The sequence below is a fragment of the Panthera tigris genome, chromosome E3, assembly GCF_018350195.1.
Source record: "Panthera tigris isolate Pti1 chromosome E3, P.tigris_Pti1_mat1.1, whole genome shotgun sequence".
NCBI classification, from domain to species: Eukaryota; Metazoa; Chordata; class Mammalia; order Carnivora; family Felidae; genus Panthera; species Panthera tigris.
Window position 1 is genome coordinate 3966330 of NC_056675.1, and position 17361 is coordinate 3983690.

The following is a 17361-nucleotide window of genomic DNA, read 5'->3' on the forward strand; positions in this document are numbered from 1 at the left end:
AAGGATGGACCCCCTCGCCTGCACTTGAATCACGGCAACTCTGCATTTTGGCTTTTTTTTTTTTTTTTTTTAGTTTATTTATTTATTGAGAGAGACACACACACGTGTGTTCACATAAAAAAGAGAAAGAGAGGCGAGCAGGGGAGGGGCAGAGAGAGGCGGGGGGGGGGGGGGGGGGGAGAGAATTCCAAACAGGCTCTGGGTTCGTCAGCACAGAGCCGGATGTGGGGCTCGAACTCATGAACCACGAGATCATGACCTGAGCCAAAATCAAGAATCAGACCCTTAACTGACTGAGGCACTCAGGCGCCCCTGCATTTTGGCTTTATACACTGGGCTTTTCAAAAGATTTCAAATGATGAACGAATTTGGTGGTTAAAACAAAATGCAACACCAACAAAACCATGTGCCCCCCGCCAAAAACTATGTGCTCCCTCCGACCTCAAAGACCCTCTGGGTCCTGGCATCCTGGTTCAGATCCAGGCTCTGGAGCCAGAAGGCCTGGGTTCGAGTCCCAACCTTACCACTTATGGACTGTATGACCTTGACCTGGCTCCTCACCATCTCTCAGCCTCGGCTCTCTCATCTGTCAAGCAGGGAGGATATCCGCAGCCTGTCACGGGCTGGCCGTGAGGGTTAAGTGAGTTGGTACTTTGCACGTGTAAGAAGAAGTACTCAACAAACACTGGCTGTTTTTGTTGTGACCTCACGTTGTGGTAGCCAACCTCCAAAATGGTGCCCGAAGAGCCCCACCTTCTGGTAAGCCCACCCATGTGCAGCCCCCTCCCACGATGAATAAGGCAAACACATGTAACCAACAGGGGGCTGCGGAAAGGATGGAGTGTGATTTCTGAGTCTAGATCCTAAAAGATATTATCACCTCTGCCTTGTCCTCTTGGAACACCAACTTTGGGAGAAATGAGCCACATGTCTGTGGAGAGGCCCATGTGGGAAGCACTGAGCACCCCGTAAACATCCAGCAGCAACCTGCCAACCAGGTGAGGGAGCCACCTTGCAAGCGGCTCCAGCCCCAGTCAAGCCTTCAGATGAGAGCAGCCCCGGGGCCCAGCACCTTGACTCCCCCAGAGATGGAGAACCACAGCCGGGCAGTTAAGCTCCTGAAATCCTGACTCCGAAGCTTCGAGAGATAGCCAAGGTTTCCAGTTACTCAAAACCTCTGCGATTTAGGGTCATGTGTTACAGAGCGATAGGTAACTAATACAAGGCGTGGTTCTGTCCAGCAAACTTCAGCTCTCAATAAATCCGACCAGGGATTCTACATATGGTTTAACTTCACGTCTCCCTAGAAATAAAAGCGGTAACAACAGCTAGTCCGTATAGGGCAGGGACCATAAGCAGAGCACTGGTCTAAGCAATTTGTGACCAATAACTCTTTAATCCCGCCTAGAAGATAGGTACTATTATGTTCATCCACTCCGTGACAGACGTGGACAGCCACGGGCAACACAGTGACACCACTGGTTATGCGGGCAGTGACTTCAACACACAAGAGGACACACAGTATGGCTGCTTTATATGAGGTCCCCAGAGGAGTCAGATTCACAGAGACAGAAGGCAGGATGGGGGGTGCCAGGGGCTGGCGGAGGGGTGGGGAGTGAGCGTTTAAAGGGGACAGAGCTTCAGTTCCGGAAGATGAAGAAAGTTCTGGAGATGCTGGTGGTGACTGCACAGCCATGTGACTGTGTTTAATGCCCCTGAGAGGGACCCCTGAGACTGGTCAAGATAGTCAATTTACATTATGTGTATTCACCACAGTGTTTTTAAAAATTAAAAGCAAAGAGGGGCGCCTGGGTGGGTCAGCTGCTGAAGTGTCCGACTTCAGCTCAGGTCATCACCTCGCGGTTCGTGAGTTCGAGCCCCGCGTCAGGCTCTGTGCTGACAGCTCAGAGCCCGGAGCCTGCTTCGGATTCTGTGTCTCCCTCTCTCTCTGACCCTCCCCACTTGTGCACTCTCTCTCTCTGTCTCAAAAATAAATAAACATTAAAAAAATCATAGAACATAAAAATTAAAAGCAAAGAAAAAATTAATTCATTAATTAAAAAATAAAAATTAAAAGCAAAGCAAAAGTATAAAAATGGGAGACTGGGGCACCTGGGTGGCTCCGTAGGAGAAGCGTCTGACTTCAGCTCAGGTCATGATCTCGCAGTTCGTGAGCTCAGGCCCTGCATCGGGCTCTCTGCTGTCATCACAGAACCCTCTTGGGGTCCTCTGTCCCCCTCTCTCTCTGCCACTCCCCCACATGTGCTCTCTGTCCCTCAAAAATGAACATTAAAAAAAAAGAGGGGTGCCTGGGTGGCTCAGTCGATTGAGCATCTGACTTGTGACTTCAGCTCAGGTCATGATCTCACGGTTCAGGGGATTGAGCCCCACATCGGGCTCTGCGCTGAGCTTGGAGCCTGCTTAACATTCTCTTTGTCCCTCTCCCTGCTCACTCGCGCTCTCTCTCTCCAAAATTAAAAAGAAGAAGAAGAAAAAATAGTAGTAACCAATAAAAATAAATACAAACCCCAGACTAACGCCTACACCACAGAACTACTGAAGAGATCAGGGGTGATGTCTGCACAGGACCCGGAACCCAGGGTGGTGCCCACAAGGGTCAAAGGTCATTCTGACGGTTCGAGGATCTCTCGGAACGACCCTGGGAGCCGGGGGCTGGCTCTCCGAGGTGCCCACAGGGGAGCAAACGAGCCTCATGTGGGTGAGGTGATCTACCCAGGCGGGATCCGACCCCAGCCCGCAGAGGCAAAGATCACCGCCCCGGGCCCCTTCTGGCTCAGCCAGCCACGCCCCCTGCCCTGGCCACCCCGCCTGGCACACACCCCTCCCGTGGGCCAGGCGGAACGCACCTGAGGTGTCTCTTCTTCCAGGAGATCGTGTGGAACACGGTGGACACCACGAACAGCCCACAGAGGCCGAGGCCGTAGATCCAGGCAGAGATGGTCTCCCAGTCGTCATCCGACAGGAAGTAGAGGTTGGAGCTGCCGAGGATGCTGGGAATGATCCAGAGCTGGAAGCAGAGTGGAAACAGGTGTTGCAGGACCAGCCTCCCGTGTGGAATCCGGGGAGGGACGGAGACCCCGAGCCTCCTTGGGCACGCCGCCCACCCATTTCTCTAGATCCACGCCGCCCATCGGAACCTCCCTCCGAGGTGGTAACGTCCCAGACCCCCACCGTCCGATACGGGAGCCACCAGGCACCAGCGGCCACTGAGCACTCGAACCGTGACTGCAGCAGTGAGGCAGCGAATTTTTAATTCTATTTCGTGGCGATCGATCTCAGTTTGTTTCAGCAGCCCACGGAGCCAGCGGCCACCACATGGGGCAGCACAGCCCTAGAGAAGGTCACGGTACACACGTAGTCCCCGCCTCCTGAAGAAAACGTCCCTCCCCACCAGGTCCGCCTGGAAAACCCCTCACTCGATCACTTCCCGAGAGAAGTCTAGAACTCTCCGAAGCACTGGGGGCGGGGAGTCCCAGAACGTGTGCCCAATTCTGTGTGCCGGGAGCACTGTTTCTAAAGAAAGGGTCTCTGGCAACACCAGTCAACGGAAGGATAACACCGGTCCCAGAGGTCATTTGAGACGTTCTGGCAAGCCACGTTTTTAAAAGGAAAAACAGACGGAGTTAATGTCAATACTTTATCTGTTCAGCCCGACAGGTCCACAAGACCACGTAATTAACATACACATTTTGAGGAGACATTTTACATCCTGTCTTTCCTGCCAGGTCTTCCCGAGTCGGTGCGTATGTCGCACGCACAGCACGTCTCCAATCAGACGAGCTGCACGTCAAGTGCGCAACAGCCACACGGGGCCAGTGGCTACCGAGCTGGACAGGGGAGGTCTAGGTCTTTCGTTATTCTCAAAGGGATCCACTGCCCAGAGGATTTCTTAGGCGAGGCTGGGGTGGAGTCGGTGAATATTCCAAGCAGCCGGAACATCGTTTGCAAAGGCATGGAGGTGTACCTTCTATCCAGGAAACGGCCCATTCAGGTGCTGGAGCCTGAGGGGAAGAGCGTGGCAGTGGGAGGTGGGCCGACACATGAGCTAAGACCTGCCCGGGAGCTCGTAATGGAGTCCAGATGCCGTACAGGTACTAGGGAGCCACTGAAGGTTCGAAGAGCAAAAAGGGAGGCCTGCTCAGCACCACAGTCCAGTTTCCCCAAATGGCCTTCCCTCCAGATCCCACTCACTCTTCCAAGGGCCATAGAGGACTTGATGTCAGCGGGGACATCACCGTGGAATGGAGATGTTGAGTCTCGCCAAGGGCAAAGAGCCTGCCTCCCCCTGCACCTGGAAGCGTCCCCCTCTCAGCTCCCGGCCCCCCAAAAGCCAACTCACAGCATGGGTGGCACAGTTGGCTGCATGTTCGTACTCGGTGGGCTGGTACCTCTTGTGGGCGGGGACTCGGTGGTTCATGAACCTGGAACGAGAGACATAATTCTTGGAAGCTGGGCCAGGAAGCCGGGAGCAGCTGTGGTCACAGGATCCCCAGGAGGCCTGAAGACCAGGTCCCTCTCAGTGGGAAAAAAGATCCCTCCCCTCCCCTCCCCTCCCCATCGCCCCTCCTCTGCCTCTCCCTCCCTTCTTTCCCACCCCCTTTTCCCTCCCACCTTCCTCCCCCTGCTCCCCCTCTTTCCTATCTTCCTCCTCCCCTCCCCCTCCCTCTTCGCCTTCCCATCTCCCTCCTCCCCCTCCCCCTCCCTTCCTCTTACACTTTGTTTGGACTACCCAATACTTTGTGCCTAACCCCCAGTGTGGCATTTGTTGCACAACTTTGCTAAATACAGCGTTCTCTCCATTTCCTGTTGCTCATTTTCCTTACTGACACACAGACAGCTCCCCATGGGCACAGCCCAACCCATTCTTACTCGCACACCCGCCAGAATAACCACCACCCGGGAGGGGGCCGAGCTCAGAAAGCGCCCTTAGGCCCCCTCCCAGTGACTCTCTTCCCTCAAGGAAACCGCCCTCTGACACTGTCCTCATAGATTAGCTTGGCCTGCTCTTGAACTTCCCATCAATGGGATCACACAGCACAGACCCTTCTTTGTCTGGCTTCTTTGGCTGCGAGACTCATTCATGTCGCTGGACGCAGTGATGGACCGTGTTCATCGCCGTACGGAATTCCACACACAATTATGCCCCCCATCTACTGGACGTGGACTTTCCAGTTTGGGGCCATCGTGGGGAACTCTGCCTCGTGACCACCGGTGTGCACATCCTCGGTGACCATCTGCCCCCACTTCTGCCGGACGCAGATGCACACGTGGAACAGCCAGTTGACTGTCTCAAGCAATATGCACTCCTGGTGTTCCAGAGTCCTTGGGGAGATTCCTCGGCCCCTCCAGTCTCTGCTTTGTTCCGCAGTGGAGCTCCGAAAGCACAAAGGGAGCCCATTTCACGGAGGGAAAGCTACCGCGATGAGGGTAGGGAGCGACACCCCCAGAGGGTCCGGCACTCAGCCTGGGTCCGGCAGGCAGGACTCCGCACAGGGGTATCCAAATCAGGCTGGGAAGGCAGGCCTGGCAGGGCGGGGAAGGGGCGTCCGAGAGCCGGGGGGTGAGGTCTGCAAGCACCTGGCTGGCAAGCTGGACCGGCCTGGCAGGGGTCACCTCCTTGGCCCACACGGGCTCAGGATCAGGAAAACGGGCAGTTCCCCCGTTCGTCTCAGACTCACACACCGAGCTTCTGTATGCAGCTGTCGTGCTAGCACGGCTCACCGAGACTTTACCGAGCACTTTCTATATGCGGGTACCACACCAGTACAGATCACAGAGCATTTATTGAATGCCTTCTGGGGGCTGGACCTATGCCAGTGAAGTTCACAGGGCATTTATGGAGCACGTTCCATAGGCTGGATCCATGCTAAGTACACTTCACTGAGGATGTGCCAGCGCCTCCTCCGCCATACAGACCACAGAGCACCTATTAAGCACCTTCTGTATGCCGGCTCTACACTCAGAACATGGGACAGAGGGTTGAGACGAGCTCCTCAAGGAGCTCACGGTCCAGAAGGCACGGGATCCAGGCAGAAATCCTGACACCGCGTGATTAATGCTTCTCGTCCTTTCGGGAAACACTGGAGAACACCTACTATGCGCTGGCTGGGATTAGAGGAGCAGCACAGCACAGGGTGAAGGCTGCAGAGAGGGGAGAGGGCTCCCAGGGCACAGGCTCAGCACGACGCCCGAGGCACCTGCCTCTGCAGCGCACACCGCAAACAGATGTTGAGGGATGACGGAGGAGTTCACCAGGCGGAGAGGAAAGGGTGCTCCTGGCCCAGGGACCGGCAGACGGGAGTGTGCAGGGCGGGTATGGAGGCTGGAAGGCTGGGGTGTCTCCCAGGGGCTGACATTGCCATACGCTGCCATCTGCCTGACACGCACCGTGTCCGGTTTTCCTGTGCTGGCCCCTCGGCACCTGGACAAGTCTGGGGGTCCACGGCTGCTCCCCCCACCCACCTGCCCTGACAGCTGTTCTCCACCTGCATCAGCTGGCGGTCACTCCACCTGTGACAAGGCCAGGGTCCTGCTGAGCCCATTACACAGACGAGAAAACCAAGACCTTACACGCCAACCCCCACAGAGTCTGACACCCATGCAGGGGCAGACTCGACCCCGGAGCTGAGTCTCTGGGCTCAGGGTCACAGAGAAAAGGGTGGACTCACCCCTGCAGCTGGGGACCCCCCAAAAAGCACAGCCTCCCCGGGAGGCCGAAACAACCAGCCCATCAGCTCACCTTCTCCAGCAAGAAGCTGTCAGTGGCCAAGAGTGGGTTAAGAAGGGACTTAATAGGACAACAAAAGCAGTGTTACGGGCTGGACTGTGTCTCCCCCAAATTCCTACGTTGATGATTCTAACCCCCAGCACCCCAGAAAGTGACCGCATTTGGAAACAGAGCCATTGCAGATATTAGCAGTTAAGATGAGGCTCCCCTGGAGGAGGGCGATCCCTCGGTCTGCTACAACTAGGGTCCCCGTGGGAGGAGGGGTGACACAGGGTGGAAGCCCACGTGACGGTGATGGCAGAGACTGCAGTGACGTGTCCACATGCCAAGGGGCACTGAGGGTTGCTGAAGCTACCAGAAGCTGGGAGCCAGACACAGAGGCTCCTCCTTCAGAGCCTCCAGAAGGAATCCACCCTCCTGACACCCTGATTTTGGACTTCTGGCTTCCAGAGCTGGGAGACCAGATTTCTACATGCTTAAGGCCACAAAGCGCACGGTCATTTACTACAGCTCTAGAGACACGAACACAGGGATGCACGGTGTTAATTTTGATAGATTTTGCCCCAAAGCCCCCCACGGTGCTGTGCCAACTGGGCGAGGGGGCGGGCAGAGGTCAACTGGGCAGGGACACAGCTGACGCCCTTCTCCAAGGTGGGAAACCAGGTCTGGGGCTGAGGAAGTTCCCGTCCACCTGTCGCCGACTTTAACAAACACCAATAAGCCACCCACAGTGCCAGCCTCACGGGTCCAAGAGCGACATTGCGTTGCCGCGGTGACCCATGATGGGCAATCCCTTATTTGTTTCTGGGTTCCACAAAACCCTCCTTGTCTCTGCCCCGCGCTGCAGCCACTGAATGGAGAGAAAGGCGGACAGAGAAAAAGGCCGGCAGACCAGGCCCCGGGGCCGGGGGCAAACACCCAAGAAACAGTTCCCACAACCCTCCAGAACCAAGAACTTTTTCTTTACCCTCCTTGTGGCCTAATTTTTTTCTTTCTTTCCTTTTCCTTTTTTTTTTTTTTTTTTTTGCTACTCTGTGTTATGAGTTTGGGCAAATGTAGATGGGCATGTGACCACCACCACAATCAAGAGTAAGAACAGACCCCTTCGTCCCTCCCAAAATGCTCGCACGCCCCAGGGACCCAACACCTGTTCCCGGCCCCATTACTGCTGCTCTGCTCTCTGCCCCAACAGCTTTGCCTTTCCAGAATGTCGTGTAAATGGAGCAACATGGTCATACCACAGCGTGTTGTTACGTTTTTTACTTTAATATCTAAAAAGAATTTATTTCAATTTTTTAAAATATTTTTTTGATAGAGTATCAGAGCATGAGTGGGGGAGGGGCAGAGAGAGACACAGAATCCAAAGCAGGTTCCAGGCTCCGAGCTGTCAGCACAGAGCCCGACGTGGTGCTCGAACCCATGAACCATGAGATAATGACCTGAGCCGAAGACGGATGCTCAACCGACTGAGCCACCCAGGCACCCCAGAAAGAAATTTATTTTAGAAAGTCAAAGCACATTCCCAGATGGAAAGAAACTTTCCATGACAAGCAGGGATTTACTTATTTACTTAAAATGTGTGTAAGACAAACACGTTTTATACAAGAAGAAAACAGACCCTCCTAGATGGTATATTCCCATTCTTGGCAAATTATTTTCAAAACTTCCATCCTTTTTTTCTTTTTCCTTCTGTGTAGACTTTTCACTGCTGAGCACTATTCCACTGTCTGGGCGTACAACAGCTTGTTTATCCGTTCCCCAGGAGAGGGATAAGGGAGTCATTTTTAACAGGAAACACAGATAAAATATAGAATGTTCTAGAACATAGCTGACAGTCAGATAGCAACCTTCAACATTGGGGGAAGTTTCTCTTAAAAGAGTTGATATCCCCAGCAGGCTGTCACTAGTTAAACTAAAGGAGGGAAAGAGGCCTTTCTTCCTCCCCTCTGGAGAACACAATCCCCATTCTTCGGCCAGCCCTACTGCTTAGATAACCACGTGGGCATGGCATTTGTGGGGTGTGGGGAGGGCAAATCCACGAGGAAAGCTCCCCGAGTCAGAGCTGGCAGGGAGGCAAGGGCACAGGCTGAATTCCCATCCTGAACAGGACAGAGCAGGGACTTTGGAGCTTGGCACAGCTGGGTGGAAAATCTCTGCACAGTCACTGAGGTGCTCTGAGACCTAGGAGAAGTTACCTAATGTCTCTAGGCTGCAGCTCCCTTGCATGTATAAGGAGAAACTACTACCTAGCCTACAGATACCATGAGATAATACGGCTCAAGAGCCCACGCAGGAGTGCCTGACACGTACTGGTGCTCAAGGAATGGACATTCTTTTTGCCTCCTCCTGGAAAGCCCCCAGAAAGCCCAGGTACCATTTTCTTACTGGCAGCTGACCCGTCCCAGTACCTCACATTAAAGCCCACCACATCCTTGCAAAGTAGATACGATTATTCCAATTCGGAGATGAAGCTATAAGAGGTTAGGTCAGTTGTTCTCAGCCAACAAAACAGCTGCCCACCCTCCACGGCTTCTCTCTCCCCCAGTTCACCTCTCCACGCTGCGTCCCTGCCAAGTTCTGTGGCTCCAGTTATGCAGATTATTGTGTTAGTCCTCAGATCAACTTTCTAGGTGTGCAAAACGGTTTGGGGCCGATCTAGCTGCATTTCAGGGATAAAAGAAGCAGAGAATTTCCGTGCTGCTCCGCCATCTTGGCCTCTATTTTTTTTTTATTCTAGGTCAGTGGTTCTCAATCTTGGCTGCACATGGATGGGTAGATCCATCCATATGACAGGATATTACTCAGCCACAAAAAGGAATGACATATTGATACCTGCTACACATACAAACCTCAACTACATGATGCTGAGTGAAAGAAGCCAGATACAAAAAATCACCTATTACAGGGGCGCCTGGGTGGCTCAGTCAGTTGAGCATCCGACTTTAGCTCAGGTCATGATTCCACAGTTTGTGGGTTTGAGCCCCACGTCGGGCTCTGTGCTGACGGCTCGGAGCCCAGAGCCTGCTTCAGATTCTGTGTCTCCCTCCCTCTTTGCTCCTTCCCCACTCATGCTCTCTCTCTCTCTCTCTCTCTCTTTCTCTCTCTCTCTCTCTCAAGAACAATACACTTAAAAAATTTTTTGTTTAATTCTTTTAAGGGTCTTGAGGGAAGATAAAGATGGACTGACTGCCTGTCAGACCCCAGCATTGTATCAAGTGCTGGATTTCTGGGCGAGATAAGGGTGTCCTGAGATACATGCCGATGTGCTTGAGGATGAAGTGTCCGAATGTCTGCAGTTTAGCCTCAAAAGCTTCAGCGCCAAGAGGAAGTGATAAAGCCAACACAGCAAAAGGTTAATAGCCGGTGACTCTAAGTGAATGGCACTCGGGCAAGTTCATGGAACGTTTCTTGCAACTTTTGACTACAAGTTTGAAACTTTTCAAAATAAAAGGTTGGAAGGAAATTCTCTGATGCCAATGCTTTTATGATGTAAAGACTTAAACAACGAAGACCAGTCCTCTGCCAGGGGGTGATCTCACACCCATGATTGTCACACCGGAGACAGCAGAGGGAATTTCTGGAGACGGAAGCACATGAGGAGAGGAGGAGCGGGAAGGAGGAGGGGTGTTCAGAGGCAGGGAGGGAGCCCACCCGGCTGGAGTAGGAGCTGAGCCGGGGCAGGAGTCATGAGGTGATCCCAGTCACAGGGATCACACTAGGTGATCCCTAGTGTTCCAGCATTCTCTGTGTCTCGCAGGTGAACTGAGTCATTGCCATCCTCCAGAACCATCCCCACCTCATTCTCCGGGAGCCCTGACCCTTCACTCAGCACATGGCTGCCCAGAGCAAAGGAAAGCACTGAAGGATGGTATGTGGACTGCGGCTGTCTTCCCACATCACCCGACTATCACAGGGCTGGAAGAGCTGTCTCGGCACCTGCGAAACGTTGCCTTATGCCCACAGCTCCCTAAAGACATTATGGATGTACCTTGGTATTACAGACCCCAAATCTGAACATTCTTTCCCCAAATTTGGCCACTTTTAACTGATCGTGAAAAGCAGAAAATAATGTGACTTTATTAAATCTTCTCATTGGCTCTCCCACTGTCCACAGGACAACAGCCATCCTTTCCAGTACATTTCCAATTAACTGACTGTGGAACTAGCTGGTGGGTAGATGGGTAGGTAAGCAGACCGAAGAGAAGACAAATGCCTTCTCAGACAAATAACTAGTTAGGTAAATATTTGTCTGGAAGGATGGATGGATAAACGGATAAATGGGGAGTCTGGAGGATGGGTGGAGGGGATGGATAGATGGATGGGGGATGGATGGACAGAGGGGAAGGATGGATGGATAGAGGGGAAGGATGGATGGATGGATGGATGGATGAGCTACTGGATGGCTGGTTGGATGGGTGGCATATAAATGATGGATGGAGGGAGGGAGGGATGGATGGATGGATGGATGGACGCATGGGATGGATGAATGAAGGGGTAGGTGGATGAGTATGTGACTAGGAGAGATAGGCACGTAGCTTGGTAGAAACATAAATAGATAAGTGGAAAATAGATGTCTGAATGGATGGAAGGATGGATGGATAGATGGATGGATGGATGGATGGATGGATGGATGGATGGAGAGATGGATGGAAGGAAGGATGGACAGATGGGTGGAAGGATGGGATGGATGGATGAACGGACGGACAGGGGGATGGGGGGATGTATGGATGGATGGGATGGATGGATGGATGGATGGATGGATGGGATGGATGGACGGACAGACGGGGGGATGGATGGATGGGATGGATGAATGAAGGGGTAGGTGGATGAGTATGTGACTAGGAGAGATAGGCACGTAGCTTGGTAGAAACATAAATAGATAAGTGGAAAATAGATGTCTGAATGGATGGAAGGTGGACGGATGGAGAGATGGATGAAAGGAAGGATGGACAGATGGGTGGAAGGATGGGATGGGATGGGATGGATGGATGGATGGATGGACGGACAGGGGGAGGGGTGGATGGGAGGATGTATGGATGGATGGGATGGATGGATGGATGGATGGATGGATGGATGGATGGGATGGATGGACGGACGGACAGGGGGATGGATGGATGGGATGGATGGGTGGGATGGATGGATGGATGAAGGTGTAGGTGGATGAGTATGTGAGTAGAGAGATAGGCACGTAGCTTGGTAGAAACATAAAGAGGTAAGTGGATAAATAGAAGTCTGAATGGATGGAAGGATTGATGGCAGAAATTTGTTTTCCTTTCCTCCTTCCCAGATGAACACCAGAATACTTTCAAGTAAATTATGCTTTGCTAAACCTCGGTGGCCTGGCTAATACAGCACTGGCATCCAGGAGATGCCTGTCCCAGTCCTTTATCAAAGTGGCAAATGCTTGGGTTTCTAGGGTTTGGACAGGCGGTGGGGCACAGTGGAAAGAGGACAGCCTTTGGACGCAATTCAGATCAGACTCGGCGAACACTCCAAATGCAGGCGCTGTTACGACCCAGTGATTCCAACCACGGTCTCCAAGCAACTGGGAGAGAGCTCCTCTGTCAGAGCCCCATCCTGCCCCCTCTATCTTACGTGCAGTCACGGGGCCGTCCGTGGAACTGGTCACGTGTGAGGTACCCGCCTGCTGGGGGGCTGCTAGGAGACCAGCCCACACTCACAGCACACAAGGGAGTGTGTTCCACACTGTAAGGTACCATTCGCCCCCTGCTCTTCTCAGATGGGGTGGAGCCAGGCCTAGGGGTCTCCTCATCTCCTGCCTACGCCTCTGCTTTGGTTTACACCCTCCTTCATCACCTACCTAGCACACAACAGAGTTTATAATTAAGATTGGGAGTTCGGGGGTCAGACGTTCCAGATTCAATCCCGGCACCACTCCCCTCTAGCCACGAGTCCATGTGCAAGCTGCTAAAGCTGTCCTCGGTTTTCTCATCTGAGCAATGGGGTTAACCCCAGCACCCCCCACAGAGGATAATAAAAGGATGAAACGGGCTAATCTGCGCACAGCACTCAGCATCTGTAGACGCGTGACCGACATGAATGATTCTGTTACCGTGAATCCTCACCATGGATGAGGCACGCCCTATTGCTGGCCCCATTTCATAGCTGGGGAAACTGAGGCCCAGAAAAAGCAAATCCCCAAATGCCTAAGGCATGACAGCTAGATAAAGACAGGGCCGGTATTTCTGCCCAGGATCATCTGAGCTCTAGGAGAGTAACGGCGCCTGCCTCACAGAGGACGACTCGTGCCGCGTGAGCTCCCTGCACACGGTAGGCACTCAGTACAAGCTGATCCCTGTCTGCCTCCCGCAGCACCCCCAGAACAGGTGCCGTGACGTGCTGAAGTGAGGCAAGAAGGCTTGCTTTCAAACGTCAGGCCTCCCCACTCCACACCCATTCCCCCCCAAAACCAGAAAACCAGCGTTGGCGAGGACGAGAAGTTGGCGGCAACGTAAATGGTGCAGCCGCCGCGGAGCACCAGATGGAGGCTCCCCCGGAAACTACACGAAGAACTACCATCCGATCCAGGCGCTCCGCCTCCGGGACGAGAATTGCACCCGCACACCCACAGCAGCACGGTCCACACGCGGCCACAGGTGGAAGCGAAGTGTCCGTCACAGATGGACGGATAACAAAAGGTGGTCCGGCCACACAATGGGAGGATATTATTCAGCCCTAAAAAGGAAGGGAACTATGACACCTGCTACCATGTGGACGGACTTTGAGGACGTTACGCTCAATGAAACAAGCCAGATACAAAAGGGCAAATAACGCAGGATTCCACGTATAGGAAGGAGATCCCCAGAGTCACCAACTCCATGGAGACAGGGAGAAGGTGGTGGTATCCGGGGCTGGGGGAGGGGACGGCATGAACGGGGACAGCGTCTCTGTTCGAGACAATGGAAGTCAGCCTGGAGACAGGCGGTGGTGACAGCAATGTGAATATGCTTAATGCCGCTGAAGCATACACTTGAGAAAGGTTAAAACTGGGCGCCTGGGCGGCTCAGTCGGTTAAGCGTCCGACTTCAGCTCAGGTCATGATCTCATAGTTCGTGAGTTCGAGCCCCACCATCAGGTTCCGTGCTGATAGCTCGGAGCCCGGAGCCTGCTTTGGATTCTGTGTGTCCCTCACCCACTCATGCTTGCTCGTGTGCGCTCTCTCTCTCTCTCTCTCTCCTTCAAAAATAAACATTTTTTAAAAAGTGGTTAAAACGGTAAGTTTTATGTCTGTATTTTACAAAAAAAAAAAAAAAAAAAAAAACGAGGCCACTGGCACATCTAGGTACATAGGAAGACTTACTATCATGCCAGCAGGGAAGGGACAGGAGTTGGGTCTGGGCTGTGCCATCGTCACCCCCCCCCCCCCGAAACCCTGGGCCACTGGGGACGCAGCCGTATCACCACCTGGCAGGTCGGAGGAAGGAGCCAGAGCAAATGTTGCTGCGTGTGAGAATCACCGGGGGAGACGGAGAAAATGCCGATGCCCAGGCCTCATCCCCAACAATTACAACGGGACTGCCAGGCGAGGGACCCAAGCATTGGAATTTTTGAAAACTTCCCAGGGGATTAGCAGCAGGCCGGAGGAAGAGCTTCATGGAGAAGGGACCGCACCAGGTGCCACACGTGGATGCCACAGGGACCCAGGACCACAAAACAGACACCCGGCTCAGCACAGACAGCAAACAGGCTTCAGCCCCCACACCAAGTCCATGGGCTCGTGCTGGCTGCCTGGAGCGTCGTATCTCGAAGGCCCCTGAGCGTGTCAGCCACAGGCACTGGGCAGGCCAGAGGCAGCCATCCCCGGCTTAAGAGTTACCCAACGAGGGGCGCCTGGGCGGCTTAGTGGGTTAAGCATCTGACTCTCGGTTTCGGCTCAGGTCATGATCTCACGGTTTCATGAGTTCGAGCCCCGTGTCTGGCTCTTTGCTGGCCGCGCAAAGCCTGCCTGGGATTCTCCCTCTCCCTCTTTCTCTGCCCCTCCCCTGCTCGTGCTGTCTCTGTCTCTCTCAAGATAAATAAATAAGCTTACAAAAATTAAAAAGTTTGTGAACATTTAGGAGCAAAACAAAATATAGGTGACATTAAGTGGTACCCACAAATTAAAAAAAAAAAAAAAAAGGTACCCAATGCTTTCACTTCCCTCCTCTTCTCTGAACCTTGCTGCAAAGTGAGCGGGGCGGGGATTATGACTGTCATTTTATACAGGGATTCACAGAAGTTAAGCCACAAGCTAGGAAGTGGCACAGCTGACATATGACCCCAGACCTTCTGATTCCTGGTTTATTCTTTCCACTGCACTCACTTCCCCTTTCATCCCTGTCTGTGGTTCTGATGGGAAAGGCTCTGCTATCAATCTTTTACACTATAGTGTAACGTATCTGGGCATCCTCTCCAGGATGGAGAATCTGGAGGCAAAGAAGGGAAGGGACAGAGCCCTCTTGCAGCTCATGAAATCACTGCCTCATTGGCCAGTGGTCAGAGCAGCCCCGGCCGCAAGTGGCCCGTGATCCCCAGTCCCCCTGAACCCCAAATTAGTCAGTCCCTCCCATCTTAGAAAGCCTAACACCAAGACTCTCAGGTCTCATGGGTCAGGGAAAACCTCCGGCAGACCCAGAGCACAAGAGCCCGTGTCAAACTGAGAATAAAAAAAAAAGAACAGGGGCGCCTTGGGTGGCTCAGTCAGTTGAGCGTCCAACTCTTGATTTCAGCTCAGGTCATGGTCCCAGGGTCGTGGGATCCAGCCCTGCCTCGGGCTCCACGCCATTTGTGGAGCCTGCTTAAGATTCTCTATCTTCCTCTGCCCCTCTCCCCTGCTTTTGATCCCTGTCTCTCTCTCTCTCTCTCTCAAACTAAAAAAAAGAAGAGCCTGTGTTCCAGGGGAACCTGCTTCTTTTGTTTCCTATCCCTGACTCAAACCCTGCAATTTCTCCTCACCCCACGAACGCTCTCCTCGTGGCCCACAGTCATCATGGCTGTGGGCCTTCCACATACCTTTTCTTCAGCTTAAAAATCCCTTTCCCTCTTCTCCCGCTGGAGAACTCCTATTCAGCCTTCAAAGCCCAGGTGGAAAGGCCCCTCTGAAGAGCTTTGCTTGATCCTCACAGTCCCATGCAGACTGCAGAGCCAAAGCCTTCTCTCACCTCCAGGCCAACGCACGAGCGGTTGCTTACGTGGACCGCCTTCCGCCTTTCTCTTCCTGGAGCAGTCCTAGGCAGGAAGAGTCTGGACTCCCACAACTGCCTGCGGAGCCCCTATCACAGGGCACGCAACACGCATTTGGGTGTTTCTGGGTCCGTCTTGTCCCCCAGACTGCACGCGGGCCCCAATTCGTCTTTGTCTTCTCGGTACCAATGCAGAGCCAGGCGTGCGACAGGTAATGCCTGACAAATAACTGATTGATCCGTCATCTCACGGCGTTTATGAAGTCGTTCAGACTTGAGATAATAAGTTTGGAACAGTCCCAGCCTTTTAAGATCTTACGAACATTCTGGAGCAGACAGTCTCCTGAGACGTGAGTCAATCCAGCCAGGATAAGGGGCTTGCCCAAGGTCACCCGAGAGGCAGGGCCAGTGAGCTGACCTGGAAAAGCAGAAGGTACGAAAGGGGGGCACCAGAGGAGAGACCGCGGACAAGGGCGGGACGCGCCATTGTCTTCTTTAGATTTCCGCAGCGTTTCACTGACTGCAACGGTCATTTGCTACGTTAGTCAATTTTAAAACTCTGACCAATGTCCACGTTTGAACTTGAGACCAGGCGTTCTCAAACCTGCCGCATTGGAGTTGGGAGAGGGAGGGGGGCTGGTCCCAACAGGAGCGCTGGAAACTACCCAAATGCCCATCCAGCGCAGGATGGGAATACACCACGAAAGAGCCACGCCTCCTAACACCACACTGGCCAGACACAAGCACAGAAACCGGGATGCATCTCAGACACGGCGCCGAACGACGGGACGCGCTCTCTGGCGCTATTTACATCAACTTCAAGAATCAGCAATGGGAGTCTTTGATGATAAAATCCAGGACAGGGGGCACCCTTGGGACTGGGAGACAGCGACTGGAAGGGGTATTTAGGAGGTTTCTGGTAACTGGCAATGTTTAGCATCTTGATTAGGGTGCTGGTTCCCCAGTTTTTGAGCTGAAATCGAAAGGCAGGCTCTCCTGTACATTAGACTTGAGTAAAAGGCTAACAAACAGAGCAGCCATGCTCCTAAGGGCTGGGTCTGGGTGGGGTCTGCAAAGGTATGCTTTGGGGGGGGGGTGGGGGGACGTCTGGATGGCTCAGTTGGTGGAGCATGTAACTCTCGATCTCAGGGGTTGTGGGTTCAAGTCCCACGTCCGGTGTAGACATTACTTCAAAATAAAATCTTTAAGGGGCACCTGGGTGGCTCAGTCAGTAAGCGTCTGACTTCGGCTCAGGTCATGATCTCAAGGTCCGTGAGTTCGAGCCCCGCATCGGACTCTGTGCTGACAGCTGGGAGGCTGGGGCCTGCTTCGGATTCTAGGTCAATGCCTCCCTCTCTGCCCCTCACCTGCTCACGCTCTGCCCCCCCCCCTCAAAAATAAATAAACATAAATTAACTAATTAATTAAAAT

At 53.2% G+C, this 17361-nt stretch overlaps 1 protein-coding gene across 7 annotated transcripts in view; it reads right to left on the reverse strand.

Annotated features, from left to right (window-relative positions):
* MMD2 (monocyte to macrophage differentiation associated 2) overlaps positions 1 to 17361 on the reverse strand; it is a 45443-nt gene that overhangs the window by 14365 nt on the left and 13717 nt on the right. For all 7 annotated transcript variants that reach the window (XM_042970918.1, XM_042970917.1, XM_042970922.1 and 4 more), the window contains exons 2-3: positions 4361 to 4442; positions 2868 to 3028 (exon numbers count right to left, since the gene is read on the reverse strand). In XM_042970918.1, the coding sequence (XP_042826852.1) occupies positions 2868 to 3028; positions 4361 to 4442 (243 nt within the window). The remainder of the gene's footprint in view (positions 1 to 2867; positions 3029 to 4360; positions 4443 to 17361) is intronic.